The sequence below is a fragment of the Notolepis coatsorum genome (genome assembly GCF_963971535.1).
Source record: "Notolepis coatsorum genome assembly, chromosome: 1".
NCBI classification, from domain to species: Eukaryota; Metazoa; Chordata; class Actinopteri; order Aulopiformes; family Paralepididae; genus Notolepis; species Notolepis coatsorum.
In genome coordinates this window covers 56,756,686-56,775,265 of record NC_140165.1, presented here as the reverse complement: position 1 = coordinate 56,775,265, position 18,580 = coordinate 56,756,686, and the positions used below count along the sequence as shown (strand labels likewise).

At 44.3% G+C, this 18,580-nt stretch overlaps 1 protein-coding gene across 1 annotated transcript in view; it reads right to left on the bottom strand.

The window, feature by feature from the left end:
• Positions 1-18,580, bottom strand: part of als2b (alsin Rho guanine nucleotide exchange factor ALS2 b) — a 131,913-nt gene that overhangs the window by 21,793 nt on the left and 91,540 nt on the right. Inside the window, exons 17-28 of the mRNA XM_084313622.1 lie at positions 14,203-14,273; positions 13,773-13,839; positions 13,017-13,219; positions 11,889-11,954; positions 9,962-10,060; positions 8,587-8,751; positions 7,773-7,884; positions 6,385-6,462; positions 6,052-6,185; positions 5,515-5,682; positions 1,288-1,405; positions 34-191 (exon numbers count right to left, since the gene is read on the bottom strand). Of these exons, the coding sequence (XP_084169748.1) occupies positions 34-191; positions 1,288-1,405; positions 5,515-5,682; positions 6,052-6,185; positions 6,385-6,462; positions 7,773-7,884; positions 8,587-8,751; positions 9,962-10,060; positions 11,889-11,954; positions 13,017-13,219; positions 13,773-13,839; positions 14,203-14,273 (1,439 nt within the window). The remainder of the gene's footprint in view (positions 1-33; positions 192-1,287; positions 1,406-5,514; positions 5,683-6,051; positions 6,186-6,384; positions 6,463-7,772; positions 7,885-8,586; positions 8,752-9,961; positions 10,061-11,888; positions 11,955-13,016; positions 13,220-13,772; positions 13,840-14,202; positions 14,274-18,580) is intronic.

Here is an 18,580-nt window from a genome sequence, read left to right as displayed (position 1 = left end):
AGACAGACAGGTAGGCAGACAGACAGGTCCTACCTGACTATCTGGAAGATGCGGCTGAGGTAGGACTTGATCTCGTTGACGGCCTGCGGCAGCAGCCGCCTGTTGGCCCCCACGCCCACGTAGGTCATCCTGTAGACCGCCACCAGGGTCTCCACCAGCCGGCCCAGAGGGTGGAGGGGGGTGTCGCACGCCTGGGGGAGTCACACGCAGGCACACAGGCACACAGACACACAGGTACACACACACACACACACACACACACACACACACACAGACAGGCACACAGACACACACACAGGTGCACGAACACACACACACACACACACTGCTTGTTTAGAGACACTGTTTGCTTACACACACATATGGGCTCACATTTTATTCTGTCATGAAGATATTTAATCAGTGAATTGCAGTTGTAAAGTAAATTTACACAAATAAACACTATTATTATAGTTGAAAACACTATAATCAATCGCTATAATCAATCACTATAGGGTTACACAGGGTTCTGGCAGGTTACACATAGTTCTGGCAGGTTACACATAGTTCTGGCAGGTTACACATAGTTCTGGCAGGTTACACATGGTTCTGGCAGGTTACACAGCATGTTACACATAGTTCTGGCAGGTTACACATAGTTCTGGCAGGTTACACAGCATGTTACACATAGTTCTGGCAGGTTACACATAGTTCTGGCAGGTTACACATAGTTCTGGCAGGTTACACAGCATGTTACACATAGTTCTGGCAGGTTACACATAGTTCTGGCAGGTTACACAGCATGTTACACATAGTTCTGGCAGGTTACACAGCATGTTACACATAGTTCTGGCAGGTTACACATAGTTCTGGCAGGTTACACAGCATGTTACACATAGTTCTGGCAGGTTACACATGGTTCTGGCGTGTTATACGTGGTTCTTAGCACTGGATCTTAACATTGGGGAAATTATCCGATACCAATACCGCGTTCTAGCCTGATATTGGACAGATATCCGATACCAGTGCATCGCTGGTCCAACCTCCCGACACTCAACGTGACACAAACACACTCCAGTCTCGTCAGCATCAGAGCCAGCTGTCCGTCCCACTCTGGTTGTTGTCACACCAAGCTAATCTCAGCTCAATTGCAGCAGAGTGGCATCTCGCCTGCGTGTGTGTGTGTGTGTGTGTGTGTGTGTGTGTGTGTGTGTGTGTGTGTGTGTGTCCATCTGTCACGCGGAGTGGATTAAAAAGCTTTGCGGTGGAGCGTGGTGGTGGTGGAGGGGTGGTGACGGGGGGGCTCACCTTGATGAGGTAGCAGCGGATGGTGTGGTACCTCTCCATGGTGACGGGCCCTGCATGCTGCGGTATGACCTCCAGGCTCTCCAGGGTTCTGCTGTGACTCCGTGACAACAGCTCCGGGCTGGAACACACACACACGCAGGCACACACAGACACAGACAGACACACACACACACAGACAAACACATTAATATGGATGGACTTGCATATCTCTGACTTGGCGATCGTTCACAATGGCAACCGATTAAAAAAGAAGAAAAGGAAAATGACTATCGACTAAATGTGATCTAAAGAGCCGACCCTGCCTTCTGCGTCATGCAATACACTAACTAACAGGCCTATCCTGTCAGCTACACACACACACACACATGTAAAATGTGTGGCAAATTGTGGTCAGATTTTCAATAGACCTTCACAGGTGCCACAGGGTTTTGTGTGGGGGAGTGTATTTTCTGCACTATTTAATTAAATGCACACATTTTCTTTTTTAACTCAGCATTTAACTCTGAAATGGATGATATAAGCGAATATAAAGCTATTGAATCATTGTACAAGTACCTTAGGAGCAAACTGCGTGTTTCTGAATGGGTACATCGGGCCGTTGAGTCAAGAAACTCACTCAACCCATGAAGGTCGACATAAATACCTCCAATTGGAGTGAGAAAAAAAAACTAAAAAGAAACAAACAAATCTAGTCTCAACACATTCTGTGCCACGCAGTTTGCCCATCTTATACCACTCTCTGCCAGTGCTGTAAGCCTATGGAGTCGTTCAACTTCTTTGCAGGGCTATAACTTTTTAAATATTATAGCTATATCGACATTACTATGGCCCATTCAACATCGGGTATCTATCGTTCCGGATGTGGGAACGTTATATTTTTTCATTCATACATTGTCGTGTTAGTACTGTCATGACTTTTTTTAGACTGTAGAGCAGTAATTTCTAGAATGCAAGTTATAGGCCCTGACGCATATTATACATAATCGATGGCGTTTCGTTCCTATACACGCTATATTAAAAAATTCAAATGCATATGCTCGGTATACATTATGCTCCATCATGCGTGAAGGAAAGAGGGGGGGGGGGGGGGGGGGGTCGTTTATGATTCCTTGATTGTCAGTAACGGCTTTCCTTAGTACGACATCATACGTTGATTGGATGGATTGCAATGAAATAAATGGACAATCGAGCTGGAATTAACGTTAGATTCCTCTTACCTGTGGCCGATGCGTCTGGAGAAAAAATATTCCAATTATTTGATGTCGATCTGCTAGATCCATTTTCCGTTTGTATGACGCAATAAACGCAGAAAGCATATATTGATTCTTGCGTCTCAAAAGCGATCGAATGCACTCGAGTGTTTGTCTTGATCAACATAACAAGATAGCTCTGCAGGAGGATTTTCCCCGATGCACAGAGCGCCACATCCGGTTTAGAGTGGAGTGCAACTCGCCCGAAATCCACCAGGCGGCGGTATTGAGGCATTGAAATATCAGACAGGGTCCAGCTGGCTCCCGGAGCCTTGCTGGATGAATTATGAATGCCAATAGCGAATAAAGGAAATAACGATCATCTTGGCGTTATTAGATTGGCGGGCAATAACGAGTAAACTCGTTTTTGGCACAGGATGTGTTAACAGAAAATACTTTAAATATAATATACATTTTTTAAAATGTAGAAATCAAGGAAATCAATCCTGTTAAGAGCTACAAAGGGACCACTTCATGTGCTCTCTGGAAGATAGACAGCAGCACAAGGTGCTCCGGTGTTACAGTGGCTCAATTCAAGCGGCCTGCTCCCTCGTTCTACATGAAGCCTCTGGCTGCAGAGCATCTATCATCTATCATCTACAACCAACTCAGATCCAATGTCCAGTCAGACAGTCGCTGTGCTGCCGCCTCCGTCACAGGACACAAAGCAGCACACAAGTACTTCACTGTTTCCCTATCTATATCTGCATCTACAAACTTCATTTGAGAACTGAATCCCAGTTAAAACGTCGACTACCTTTCATTTCACCTAGAGGGGGACCTATGCGTCGCGCAACAGAAAACGATCATCCGCCACTATTTGCTCCAAAATGATCGCTGACTTGAGTGAACTCTACTGCAGAGTTGTTTACACACACCTGCGACTGTCAGCCAGCCTTTTAACCCTTTCACTGCCACACGACAGAAGGTTAACCCTTTACTATCACACTACCGACGGTAACTGCTGTCGTGTGGCAGTGAAAGGGTTAACCGTCTGTGTATTGTCCCAGTGAAAGGGTTAACCGTTTGGTAGTGCGGCAGTGAAAGGGTTAATCTCCACATGTCTGTTCTGCTTCACGTCTTGCACGGCTTGTAAAATGTTTAGATTATATATAATATTAGGTATTAGATTATATATATTGTAACTATATTTCTTGTAGGGCAAATATAACTGAGAGGGTATACATACCTTGACCTTTCTACACTGCCTACTTGCCCATTATGCGCATGCCCAGAGTTAATTATATTGTTATATTGTTTACACTGCCTATTCTTTTTTATTTTTACTTCTCCACTGTACTATAATTCTATGACCTGTACCGTGTCTTCTACTACCTGTAACCCCCCCCCCCATGCTGCTATGATGCCTGAATTTCCCCAAGGGGATCAATAAAGGAATATCTTATCTTAACTTCATTTGGTTGCTTGTTTGGTGTGTGTTTTAATAATGTCCTTACCTCTGTGATGTACTGTATGCATCGTTTGTGTCCAATAGTCTTATCCGGATTGTTTTATTTATTTTGTTACCCTTCGAGGGGTGCTTTCGTCCTCTCACCAGGCCGTCGTTGTAAATGAGAATGTGTTCCTAATTGACCTGCCTGGTTAAATAAAAGTTAAATAATCTTAGCAGGTAACCTGTATGAAGGCCTGTGTGTACCTGTCCTGGATGTAGCCTGTATGAAGGCCTGTGTGTACCTGTCATGTAGCCTGTATGAAGGCCTGTGTGCACCTGTCATGTAGCCTGTATGAAGGCCTGTGTGCAACTCTCCTGGATGTAGCCTGTATGAAGGCCTGTGTGTGTACCTGTCATGTAGCCTGTATGAAGGCCTGTGTGCACCTGTCATGTAGCCTGTATGAAGGCCTGTGTGTGTACCTGTCATGTAGCCTGTATGAAAGCCTGTGTGCACCTGTCATGTAGCCTGTATGAAGGCCTGTGTGTGTACCTGTCATGTAGCCTGTATGAAAGCCTGTGTGTACCTGTCATGTAGCCTGTATGAAGGCCTGTGTGTACCTGTCATGTAGCCTGTATGAAAGCCTGTGTGCACCTGTCATGTAGCCTGTATGAAGGCCTGTGTGTACCAGTCCTGGATGTAGCCTGTATGAAGGCCTGTGTGTACCTGTCATGTAGCCTGTATGAAGGCCTGTGTGCCTGTCATGTAGCCTGTATGAAGGCCTGTGTGCAACTCTCCTGGATGTAGCCTGTATGAAGGCCTGTGTGTGTACCTGTCATGTAGCCTGTATGAAGGCCTGTGTGCACCTGTCATGTAGCCTGTATGAAGGCCTGTGTGTACCTGTCATGTAGCCTGTATGAAGGCCTGTGTGTACCCGTCATGTAGCCTGTATGAAGGCCTGTGTGTACCTGTCATGTAGCCTGTATGAAAGCCTGTGTGCACCTGTCATGTAGCCTGTATGAAGGCCTGTGTGCAACTCTCCTGGATGTAGCCTGTATGAAGGCCTGTGTGCACCTGTCATGTAGCCTGTATGAAGGCCTGTGTGTGTACCTGTCATGTAGCCTATATGAAGGCCTGTGTGCACCTGTCATGTAGCCTGTATGAAGGCCTGTGTGTGTACCTGTCATGTAGCCTGTATGAAAGCCTGTGTGCACCTGGCATGTAGCCTGTATGAAAGCCTGTGTGTACCTGTCATGTAGCCTGTATGAAGGCCTGTGTGTACCTGTCATGTAGCCTGTATGAAGGCCTGTGTGTACCTGTCATGTAGCCTGTATGAAGGCCTGTGTGTACCTGTCATGTAGCCTGTATGAAGGCCTGTGTGTACCTGTCATGTAGCCTGTATGAAAGCCTGTGTGCCTGTCATGTAGCCTGTATGAAGGCCTGTGTGTACCTGTCATGTAGCCTGTATGAAGGCCTGTGTGTACCTGTCATGTAGCCTGTATGAAGGCCTGTGTGTACCTGTCATGTAGCCTGTATGAAAGCCTGTGTGTGCCTGTCATGTAGCCTGTATGAAGACCTGTGTGTACCTGTCCTGGATGTGCCGCCGGCTGGTGGTGAGGGCCACGGCGATGTTCTCCCAGGCCCTCTCGGGGTCCCCCTGGCCCCCTGGCGCCTCGCTACCCAGCTGGCCCCAGCACTCCTCGAACACCGCACGCCACTTCTCATCCGCACGCACGCACAGACGGCCCAGCTTGCTGTCAACACACACACACACACACACACACACACACACACACACACACACACACACACACACACACACACACACACACACACAGAGACACACACAAATGACAATGAACAGTGACTCACCAACCAGCACCCAGTCCTCTTGTCTATATACTGTACTACTAAGGTATTTAACTACCATGTTTTTTTCTTCTTCCTCTTTTCCCATTGGTGTGGCCAATAGAGTATCAATATCAAGATATATCAATAGAGTATCGATATCAAGTAAAGTCAATGGAGGATCAATATCAAGATATATCAATATCAAGAGATATCAATAGAGTATCAATATCAAGAGATATCAATAGTCTCACACACACACACTACAGTCTTACACAGTGCGGTTCTTGTCCTTGTCTGAGTCGTAGAGGTTGGGCTTGAAGTAAGAGCCGGTGATCTTGAGGCCGGAGCCCCACTCCCCGCTGAAGGAGCCCTCTAGGTAGTCACCATTGGCCATGGTCAGCACACCCTGGAGGACAGAGCGTGTGTTAGTACTGGCCATGGTCAGCACGCCCTGGAGGACAGATCGTGTGTTATAGTACTAAACTATTTTAAAAAGGGGCAGATCGTTTCCAGAAGTCCATGAGATGCTATAGCTTAGGTTGTGTTTGGCTTGAATAAAACACAAGGATATCATCCATTCCCTCTGATGAAGGTGCGTTATTCACCTTCCCATTGAGAGTCCAGTCCTCTGAGAACTCCCCCTCGTATGAGGTGTCATCTTCTGAGAGGAGGATCCCTGTACCCTGAGAGAGAGAGAGAGCGAGAGAGAGCGAGAGACAGAGACAGAGACAGAGACAGAGACAGAGACAGAGACAGAGACAGAGACAGAGACAGAGACAGAGACAGAGACAGAGACAGAGAGAGACAGAGACAGAGACAGAGACAGAGACAGAGACAGAGACAGAGACAGACAGACAGACAGACAGACAGACAGACAGACAGACAGACAGACAGACAGACAGACAGACAGACAGACAGACAGAGAGAGAGAGAGAGAGAGAGAGAGAGAGAGCGCTACATAAATGAAGTCCATAGAGTGGGAGGGATGGCTACAATCTAAAAATAATCGAAGCCAAACAAAGCGGTGTGTTAAATAAAGTATATATATATATATATATCAGTGTTTACCATTAATTACCTATACTGTGCGGTCTAATTTGTCCCGCCACAGTTTTATAATGAACCAAAATGTTTTTATTCTTTTTATATATAAAGTTTGCCAATAGGGATGTATCAGTAGTATTGGCAGTGGTAGTAGTCGTAATAGTAATCCAGTATATCGTTTTATTTTCTAAAAAATAAACCAGTTCAACACAGGTAACCACTTTTGCATAATTTCTTTGATGGCTCAAATGTATGCTCTAGTCTAGTCGGTTTTGTGTTTTGAGCTCATCATAGATCTAGCCTCTTTATTTTGCTCTCAAAGTGCACCAGATTGATGCATTTAACTTTCAAATGTAAAAAAAAATATAAAAATTACGGGGGAGCATGCCCCCAGACCCCCCTAGAGGGTCAGAGGTTCACCCACCACAGTCTCACAAAATCCTGTGGGAAACACTGTATATACATATACACATAATAGTATATAGACAGGTTTCTCACAATGGGACAGACTACAATATACAGGTGCAGCTCAATAAATTTGAATATCGTGGAAAAGTCTATATATTTAGCTGTATTGATGCAGTCATTTGTGCAAAAGGAGCCCCAACCAAGTACTGAGTGAACATACATGAACATACTTTTGAGAAGGCCGACATTTCTATATACAAAAGAAAAATACATCTATTTGAAATTTTTTATTGGTGATAGACTTTTGGGCTTTCATGAGCTGTAAGACATAATCATCCAAATTAAAACAAATAAAGGCTTGAAATATTTCACTTTGTGTGTAATGAATCTATAATCTACGAGTTTCGCTTTTTCAATTGATTTACTGAAATAAAATAACTTTTTCACGATATTCTAATTGATCGAGCTGCACCTGTACATTTGTTAGCCATGCTAGCGATGTAAACACCCGATCCAGGCCGACGCTAGAGGAGCTTCTCACCATCATCCTGTTGTCCTTGAAGGCTCCTTCGTAGTAGAGGCCGAACTGGGTGACGATCACCCCGGTGCCCTGCCGCTGCTGCTCCAGCCACACGCCCATGTACTTCTCCCCTCTGGAGCACCACACAGCACCACACCATTACCACACCACCACAACAACAATAGTGGTTAGCATTTAGCCATGTCTAGGTATTCCGTGGGGGCGGGGGGAAAGCCGATTTCTAGAGCTGGAAAGGGTTGGATGGATTAAAGGTGCTATAGATACATTTGTTATGTAGACTAATCTTTATATATATAATTTCTTTTTATAAAATTAAAATAATACATGCACAGATATTTTAGAAATAAATAAACGTATTGCTTTCCCCCCAAAGAAATGATTGATTTAGAAATGAATTATAAAAAAAATGTGCAGGTCCAAAATGAATGGCAAATATGAACCATATTGCTTGTAATTGAGATAAAGTTAACAAATGTTTTTTGTTATACATAATTATAATATATCTAATTTAAGATAAAACACACAAAAACAACAGTATTCACTTTTTTCTAAAAGGAAAAAAACTTTTAAATAACAATTCAAAATATACAACAAAGACTACACAATTATTATTATTATTAAAACATAATTTAAAGGAAAAAACCTGCTGAGAACCCACCCCCCAAGTTAACATAATGTTATCTATTTTCTAAATTGTTATGGCGTTAATGTTTTAAAATCCCAATAATGTCATGGATCCACCAGACCTGCGAACATCGGGTTCAAAGAAACAACAAAAGAGACACGGGGGTTAAGAAGGTGTCCGGCAGCCTACTTGGTGATGTCATCGAAGACTCCGTAGCCAGTCTTCTTGTCCTGCAGCCATTGGCCGATGAAGACGCTGGGAGAGGAAGAGTTCAGCTTGCCGCTGCGCAGCATGCCGTGGCCGTGCCGCGTGCCGTCCGTGAAGGAGCCCTCGTACACCTCGCCGCTCGCGTACCTGGAGGAGGAAGAGGAGGAGGAGGAGGAAGAGGAGGAGGAGCACGGTGTTCTACACGTTACTGAAGCTCTACTGATGAGCTTCGTACACATTACATATGCAAAGCTCTATAACGAACCGCTGCGGATTCTGAGGGTTAAGTCAAAACTCGTATAACTGATTATTGCAAGTTCGCCTTGTGGGATCAACAGAAAGTAGAAGAGTTTTCACAAAGACCGGTGGGGTTAAAACACAAGCCGCTCCTATCAAATCCTCCAGCCAAGCCTTCTTCTGTGGTTTTCTGGGGATACTAGATGAATGCTCAGTGCTTCCACCACTGGTCAAGAAGACACATTACTATCACTCCTCTACTGATTCAGATACAATTTAAAGTCTTTATCACAAACGGTTCCAAAGATATTTCATGTTTTGCCAAACATGTCTAGTGTCAAGTTGGCGTGACTCATCTTTAGGGTAAGGAGGGTAAGGCCTACAATTCTGATTATAAAATGTTTAAGACCTTGTGTCAACGGGTCATCTGCGTGAATTCCTTCCTTCCTTCCTTCCTACCTACCTACCTACCTACCTACCTACCTACCTACCTACCTACCTACCTACCTACCTACCTACCTACCTACCTACCTACCTACCTACCTACCTACCTACCTACCTACCTACCTTCCTACCTACCTACCTACCTACCTACCTACCTACCTACCTACCTACCTACCTACCTACCTACCTACCTACCTACCTACCTACCTACCTACCTACCTACCTACCTACCTACCTACCTACCTACCTACCTACCTACCTACCTACCTACCTACCTACCTACCTACCTACCTACCTACCTACCTACCTACCTACCTACCTACCTACCTACCTACCTACCTACCTACCTACCTACCTACCTACCTACCTACCTACCTACCTACCTACCTACCTACCTACCTACCTACCTACCTACCTACCTACCTACCTACCTACCTACCTACCTACCTACCTACCTACCTACCTACCTACCTACCTACCTACCTACCTACCTACCTACCTACCTACCTACCTACCTACCTACCTACCTACCTACCTACCTACCTACCTACCTACCTACCTACCTACCTACCTACCTACCTACCTACCTACCTACCTACCTACCTACCTACCTACCTACCTACCTACCTACCTACCTACCTACCCTCTGCTCTACAATCCACCCGTCAAGGCTCACCTGTATGTTCCCAGGCCATGCATCTTGCCCTCCTTCCAGTGGCCTTGATACTGATCGTTCTTGTCCAATGTCTTGTTGGGAACGATGTACTCGCCGAACCTACACACACACACAACACACACACAACGCACCCACACACACACACTTTAATGAAGTATGTCAAGGACATAGACACTAATAATGCAGTCAGATATTGAGAGACAGTTATTTACAAAAGTGCCTGACTGGTCACAGTGTTGCAACACAAACAGAATAACACATGATGAAATAACAGTAGAAAAGAAAAAAGAAGAATACGGTGTAGAAAGAAGTTTGTCATTGTTAACACTTTGAGTGCCAGGGACGCTTTGTCGTTAGTTCATGCCGCCAGTTGAGTGCCGGCAACGCTATATAGCGTTTGTTTGTCGTATTTTTTTTATTAGCGATTTGAATTCATATTTCATCAATCGAGCCTCACGCTAGTGTTGCAGACTCTCTCTGAGCTCAATTGGGAAAATACCGCCCCCTATCGTCTCTCCCTGTGTAACTGCACCCCATTAGTTTATCTTTTTGGATAACATCTGATCTGAGGTAAGGAATCTATTTTACCAGTCTTAGGGTAATCAGAGCTTTTTTCACAGATATATCAACGTGTGCCCTATGTGTGTGTGTGTGTGTGTGTGTGTGTGTGTGTGTTCGCTGATCAGGAAATGAGAGAATCGATTTTTCAGATCGCCTCTATAGCGTGCATAAGTACACATATACTATCGATAATCTAGTGTTTATTTGAAAACGATTCATAAATAGGCCGAAAAATTACAACGTTTTTGTGTATGCCAGAATATTCCAGTAAAGGGCGATTATCACGGAATCTATTTCAAAATGCTATAAAACGGAAATTAACCGATAAAAAAACAATCCGTCTCGACAATGTTGACTGCAAACAAGTCATTGATAAACGACGGGCAGATTAGACACATAATTTAAGACAGAGATTATGCGTTCACAATGCTATCATTGAAGTGGGTGGCGGCATTCAACCACGTTTTACCATCTTAACCAGTGGTAATCAAAGTGTTAAAGGTGCTATAGATACATTTTATGGAGAGTAATCATTAAAGAAACGCTTTTAGAAAGGTGCAGAATAAGAGTATTGCTTTAAATCCCCAAAAACAATAGATTAATGAATTTATCATTGAAAATAATTTGACGGGTCCAAAATAAATGTTGTTGTTTACATGTATGTGTAACGGATGGTAGCGCGAAGCGCAGTCACAATGGACTTCATATGTTGTGAAGTGACTGGGGTGAGCAGCGGTGCTATGTGGTAAACGCACTCTCATCCTTAAAAGGCACATACACACGTTACAAAGCAGTGAGTTCACTTCTTGGTATAGCGGTCTGTGCTGTTGCCCGTGGCGTGGGAAACCCGTGTTCAAAACTCCCTCTGGGCATCGAAGTTTAAGGTGACGATGTCACAACCGTTATTATGTATCCCCTCCCTACTTCCTATTTCCACAAGTGGAATTCACCTAATTGGATGAATGACATGCTGGTGCTCTAGTGCGACATCTAGTGGCTGGATGTTATCCCTAATACTTTGTATTTTATCAAGCATGGCATTTTTTTTTTACCAGCCATCGAGGCATTGAATCTGAATCACACACAGTTAGAGGAACAGACGCACATAGACAAACATACATACATATTACTAAATAAGATTACAGCATGCGCATGCACGCACATGGACAGACATATGCACATACACACATATTGAAATGAACCAGGGAACACACACACGCATTGTCCCTGACAAATAAACTAATAAATAAATAAAGATTATTATTCTTCGGGGCCCCAAGAACACAGCTGACCTTGAATGTCTGCCCCCCCCCCCTCCCCCAGACGTCCCAGGGATTGATACGAACGCACAGAGACAGCTACTCACCCGTCCTCCAGACCATTCTTGAATGTCCCCGTGTACACTCTCCCATCAGGCCACTTCAACACTCCCCTGACGGGCGAGAGAGAGCATCATGAAACAACTCCCACAGCACTCATACAGCAGCGGTCACATTCACCTGCTTGATATCACTTTCTAGTTGGGGGGGGGGCACTAATACCCATAATACGGATATCACACCGGTACCAGGTGAAAATAAGGTACTGGTATCGGAGAATTCCCCCAATACTTAAAATCTGATGCAGAGAGCCACTTGTAACATTATGGAAAATAGAAGCAAAAAAATCGTTGTCTTTATAATCCTTATATTCAATCATGAACATAATCTCATTAGAAACCTTTATAATTGTGCATTTATATTGTAGACAATTACATTTTTCACAAGTTTGCCCAAACTTAATATGCAAAAACTGTATTTGGTATTCTGAATGGCTAATATACTACATTAAGCAATATCTTTTATGTAGAAATCCTGAATAGATTCAGTATATTATGGCCTATATTGGCAGTCGATAAGAATCAGAAACACAAGAGAGAAACACACCTATCTACTCTACACTGACGTGTGGAAAGTGATGCCAGCCTAGTCCCTGGTGTCTCTGGTCCTTTCAGTACAGCAGCTACACAGCCGGCAGCCATAGTAGCTGCCCATAGTAGCTGACCATAGTAGCTGCCCATACTGTAGTAGCTGCCCATAGGCGTCTATTGTAAACAACACCCAGCCAGAGTAGCTGCCCATAGGCGTCCATTGTAAACAACACCCAGCCATAGTAGCTGCCCATAGTAGCTGCCCATACTGTAGTAGCTGCCCATAGGCGTCTATTGTATACAACACCCAGGCTGAAAGGTTAGAGACTCGGGTAAGATGGCGGACGGTTATCCCATGATTCATGACGTAATGTTGCATAGACTGTTCTATAGCTATGATTTTGCCAAACTAGTGGCCTTAGTTTTCTATAAATAAAAGTAATGGAATGGATGCATTCTCTGTACCGGTCTTAGAAGGTTAAGGCTCAAAACTGCTGTCAGCGGTGTAGAAATAGCGCGTTGAAATACCGGCAGGAATACCGGCAGGAATACCTACAGGAATACCTACAGGAATACCCGGCTCACCTGCCGTTCGGCTTGCCGGCCAGCCAGCGGCCCTCGTACGTGGCCTCCTTGAGCCGGCAGTCTTTGTAGAAGGTGTAGGAGGCGGTCCTGGAAATGGGGGGCTCCGCCCTCTGTCCCGCCCCCGAGCCCCCCGACGCTGTCTCCTGGTCCGCTCCGCCCAGCGCCTGGTCCACCGCCTGGTTGATGGAGCGCAGCCACTTGGACTAAACGGTAGATGCAGTTAGACGCAGGTAGACACAGTTAGACGCAGGTAGACAGTTAGACGCAGGTAGACAGTTAGACACAGTTAGACACAGGTAGACACAGGTAGACAGGGTCATGCTTTCATGCCTTTGTGGGGACATTCCATTGACTTACATTCATCTCCTAACCGTAAACTTAAAGGTCTCCAATGGCGGTTTTGACTACTAGTTGGGGGTGACGTAGAACACTGGAGTGTAAATGTGCCATTGTGCCTCAAATTGATATGATCTTCCTCTAAATCGAACAAGCTGTCAATCAAAGGAGGTTGGACTCGTTACAACTTTGTCCAAAACCGAAAATTGAACACGGATGGGATATAAACATTGCGAGAGCAAATAACACGGCGAAAATGGATTTTGCAACGGTTATACGAGGTAGGAAATGTATTCAAATTGTACAGAAACAACAGAAAACTCTGTCAATGTGAAATCACACACACACGCACACGCACACACACACGGTAAAATAGTGATCACATCCTCCCTATACCAGACAGGGTTTAACCTAACCTACCTTCTCCATGGGTGAACAGGCCAACAGAGTGAAGGTCTCCTCTGGCGCAATCAGCTTCAGCCCATACCTAAAAAACACACACACACACACACACTTTAAAGATCCCCTCCACATGTATTTTAAACCCTTAAAAGTGTTTTATAAATATACCAAATTGTTCAATAAACGACTGAAAATGTCTTAGTAGCATCTCTACACCTCCACTGAGACGCAAAGGATCTATGAATATGCAAATTCATCAATCAACAATCTGTATAGTCAAAGTCATAAATAAATAAATAACTATCTGTCAAAGTCTTGCCTCCAACAAGAGTTAATAAAAAAAAAACATGTTTTTGAGTGGAGGGTGATCTTTAACCCTGGGGACCCTAAGCGGTGGCCAGTGGCCATAGCTCAGACAGGCTGAATTTAGGATGAGTGACACACTCACTGGCCAGTGTTCTCCTCAGGAATGGGCTCCACCCACAGCGTAGCCAATGGGAAGACGTGATGCGTGGAGAACTGGAGGAGAGAGAAAGAGAGAGAGAAAGAGAGAGCGTGAGCGAGAGAGAGAGAGGAAGGAGCATAGCAACACTTTGAGCCATAGGAACAAGCCTATTATACCAGCAGAACTAATGCATCCGTTTTGTTAAACCCTGGAGGGCTTCATTATCACACACACACAAAGAGGAGCTCATTTCATAATTGGGACAAAGTATCCATTACTGTATGTATGGAGACATTCTCTCTGCATGCAAAGTATTCATTATTGTCTCTAGGGACATTCTCTCCTTCATGCAAAGTATTCATTATTGTCCAGGGACATTCTCTCCTTCATGCAAAGTATTCATTATTGTCCAGGGACATTCTCTCCTTCATGCAAAGTATTCATTATTGTCTCTAGGGACATTCTCTCCTTCATGCAAAGTATTCATTATTGTCCAGGGACATTCTCTCCTTCATGCAAAGTATTCATTATTGTCCAGGGACATTCTCTCTTCGTGCAGATGATGCATGTAACAGCCAAAACACAAGATACATCAAATAAAAACAATAACCAAATATATCAAACGAATAACTACAAGACGACAAGAGGAGCTACTCGGCTAGTCTGTAGAGGACCGGGTCAGTAGAAGACCGGGTCAGTAGTCAGTAGAGGACCGGGTCAGTAGACTGTAGAGGACCGGGTCAGTAGACTGTAGAGGACCGGGTCAGTAGTCTGTAGAGGACCAGGTCAGTAGACTGTAGAGGACCAGGTCAGTAGACTGTAGAGGACCGGGTCAGTAGTCTGTAGAGGACCGGGTCAGTAGTCTGTAGAGGACCGGGTCAGTAGTCTGTAGAGGACCGGGTCAGTAGACTGTAGAGGACCGGGTCAGTAGTCTGTAGAGGACCAGGTCAGTAGACTGTAGAGGACCGGGTCAGATGTCTCGCAGATAATACAAGTACAAGTCTAATTATATAATATATATATTTTATAAAAAAACAAAACAATTATATAAAATCATTTTTAATTTTTTTTTAATCAAAAACGATCTGTATCGGATCGGTATCGGCCGATATGGCTCACGACGATCGGTGATCGGTATCGGTGGCAAAAAACGTGATCGGGGCATCCCTATCAAATAGTATATATCTTTTTATTTTTCTTTTTCTTTTACAATTTACAATTTAGTCATTTAGCCGACGCTTTTATCCAAAGCGACTTACAGATTGTGAACAACATGTCACCAGGAGGTGAACATCTCTGGCAGCTAAAGGGTCAGTGGTATTGTTTGTTAATAATATTGAGCTTGAGTGTTACACGGGTCAGTAGTCTGTAGAGGACCGGGTCAGTAGTCTGTAGAGGACCAGGTCAGTAGTCTGTAGAGGACCGGGTCAGTAGTCTGTAGAGGACCGGGTCAGTAGACTGTAGAGGACCGGGTCAGTAGTCTGTAGAGGACCGGGTCAGTAGTCTGTAGAGGACCGGGTCAGTAGTCTGTAGAGGACCGGGTCAGTAGTCTGTAGAGGACCGGGTCAGTAGTCAGTAGAGGACCGGGTCAGTAGTCAGTAGAGGACCGGGTCAGTAGTCTGTAGAGGACCGGGTCAGTAGTCTGTAGAGGACCGGGTCAGTAGACTGTAGAGGACCGGGTCAGTAGTCTGTAGAGGACCGGGTCAGTAGTCTGTGGAGGACCAGGTCAGTAGACTGTAGAGGACCGGGTCAGTAGACTGTAGAGGACCGGGTCAGTAGACTGTAGAGGACCGGGTCAGTAGTCTGTAGAGGACCGGGTCAGTAGACTGTAGAGGACCGGGTCAGTAGTCTGTAGAGGACCGGGTCAGTAGACTGTAGAGGACCGGGTCAGTAGACTGTAGAGGACCGGGTCAGTAGTCTGTAGAGGACCAGGTCAGTAGACTGTAGAGGACCAGGTCAGTAGATTGTAGAGGACCGGGTCAGTAGTCTGTAGAGGACCGGGTCAGTAGTCTGTAGAGGACCAGGTCAGTAGACTGTAGAGGACCGGGTCAGTAGACTGTAGAGGACCGGGTCAGTAGTCTGTAGAGGACCGGGTCAGTAGTCTGTAGAGGACCGGGTCAGTAGTCTGTAGAGGACCGGGTCAGTAGTCTGTAGAGGACCGGGTCAGTAGTCTGTAGAGGACCGGGTCAGTAGTCAGTAGAGGACCGGGTCAGTAGTCTGTAGAGGACCGGGTCAGTAGTCTGTAGAGGACCGGGTCAGTAGTCAGTAGAGGACCGGGTCAGTAGTCTGTAGAGGACCAGGTCAGTAGACTGTAGAGGACCGGGTCAGTAGTCTGTAGAGGACCGGGTCAGTAGTCTGTAGAGGACCGGGTCAGTAGTCTGTAGAGGACCGGGTCAGTAGACTGTAGAGGACCGGGTCAGTAGTCTGTAGAGGACCGGGTCAGTAGACTGTAGAGGACCGGGTCAGTAGTCTGTAGAGGACCGGGTCAGTAGACTGTAGAGGACCGGGTCAGTAGTCTGTAGAGGACCAGGTCAGTAGTCTGTAGAGGACTGTAGAGGACCGGGTCAGATGTCTCGCAGATAATACAAGTACAAGTCTAATTATATAATATATATATTTTATAAAAAAACAAAACAATTATATAAAATCATTTTTAATTTTTTTTTAATCAAAAACGATCTGTATCGGATCGGTATCGGCCGATATGGCTCACGACGATCGGTGATCGGTATCGGTGGCAAAAAACGTGATCGGGGCATCCCTATCAAATAGTATATATCTTTTTATTTTAATTTTTCTTTTACAATTTACAATTTAGTCATTTAGCCAACGCTTTTATCCAAAGCGACTTACAGATTGTGAACAACATGTCACCAGGAGGGGAACATCTCTGGCAGCTAAAGGGTCAGTGGTATTGTTTGTTAATAATATTGAGCTTGAGTGTTACACACTCTGAGTGCATAGTAGTATATTAGACATATTAGCATAGGTAGTAGTATAAGTATAGTAGCATAGTAGTATATTAGATATTAGCATAGGTAGTAGTATAAGTATAGTAGCATAGTAGTATATACATATTAGCATAGGTAGTAGTATAAGTATAGTAGCATAGTAGTATATTAGATATTAGCATAGGTAGTAGTACAAGTATAGTAGCATAGTAGTATATTAGATATTAGCATAGGTAGTAGTATAAGTATAGTAGCATAGTAGTATATACATATTAGCATAGGTAGTAGTATAAGTATAGTAGCATAGTAGTATATACATATTAGCATAGGTAGTAGTATAAGTATAGTAGCATAGTAGTATATACATATTAGCATAGGTAGTAGTATAAGTATAGTAGCATAGTAGTATATTAGACATATTAGCATAGGTAGTAGTATAAGTATAGTAGCATAGTAGTATATTAGACATATTAGCATAGGTAGTAGTATAAGTATAGTAGCAAAGTAGTATATTAGACATATTAGCATAGGTAGTAGTATAAGTATAGTAGCATAGTAGTATATACATATTAGCATAGGTAGTAGTATAAGTATAGTAGCATAGTAGTATATACATATTAGCATAGGTAGTAGTATAAGTATAGTTGCATAGTAGTATATACATATTAGCATAGTAGGTAGTCAGTGTTTCCCCTATATGCAAGCGCTGCGCCGCTGCTGAATTAGGACCGCCGCTGCTATGAACTAGACTATTAATAAATATAAATATATATATATTTTTTATCATTTCATTTGGTCTGTGGGGGGTGCTTAATGTAAAAGACTGACCTGAGGAAAAGGCTGCAGGGAGAAAGCACTGCAGTCTAGTCGATTTTGTGTTTTGAGCACAAAGTTCATCATAGATCTAGCCTCTTTATTTTGCTCTCAAAGTGCACCAGATTGATGCATTTAACTTTAAAATGTAAAAAAATAAATAATAATAATCAGGGGAAACACTGGTAGTAGTATAAGAATAGTAGCATAGTTTTAGGGTACATAATAGTAAAAAGTCAGTAAGTAAGAGGGTTAGTTCCCCCCCCCCCCCCCCCCCACCCAGATATTATTTCAGATATTGTTTTAAGAGGTGTGTTTTTAGTTGACAGTGGAACATTGATCTGGTTTCAGCTGTTCTCCTGACTGTGGTGGGGAGCGAGGACTGAGAATAGCCTGCTTCGCTCTGATGACCCCCCAGGAGCTCGAATAGGAGTGGGTTTGAGGCGCCCAGAAGATGCAGAGCGTAGGGGTCTTGACGGTGTGTAGTTAGAGACCATTGACCGGAGGTAGGAGCCCTTCCCCTCGCTGCACGGTATGCCAGGTCAAGGACATTCAAGCAGATTCATGTGGCAATGGGAAGCCAGTGCAGCTCTCTGAGACGTGGGGTGACGGGGGGG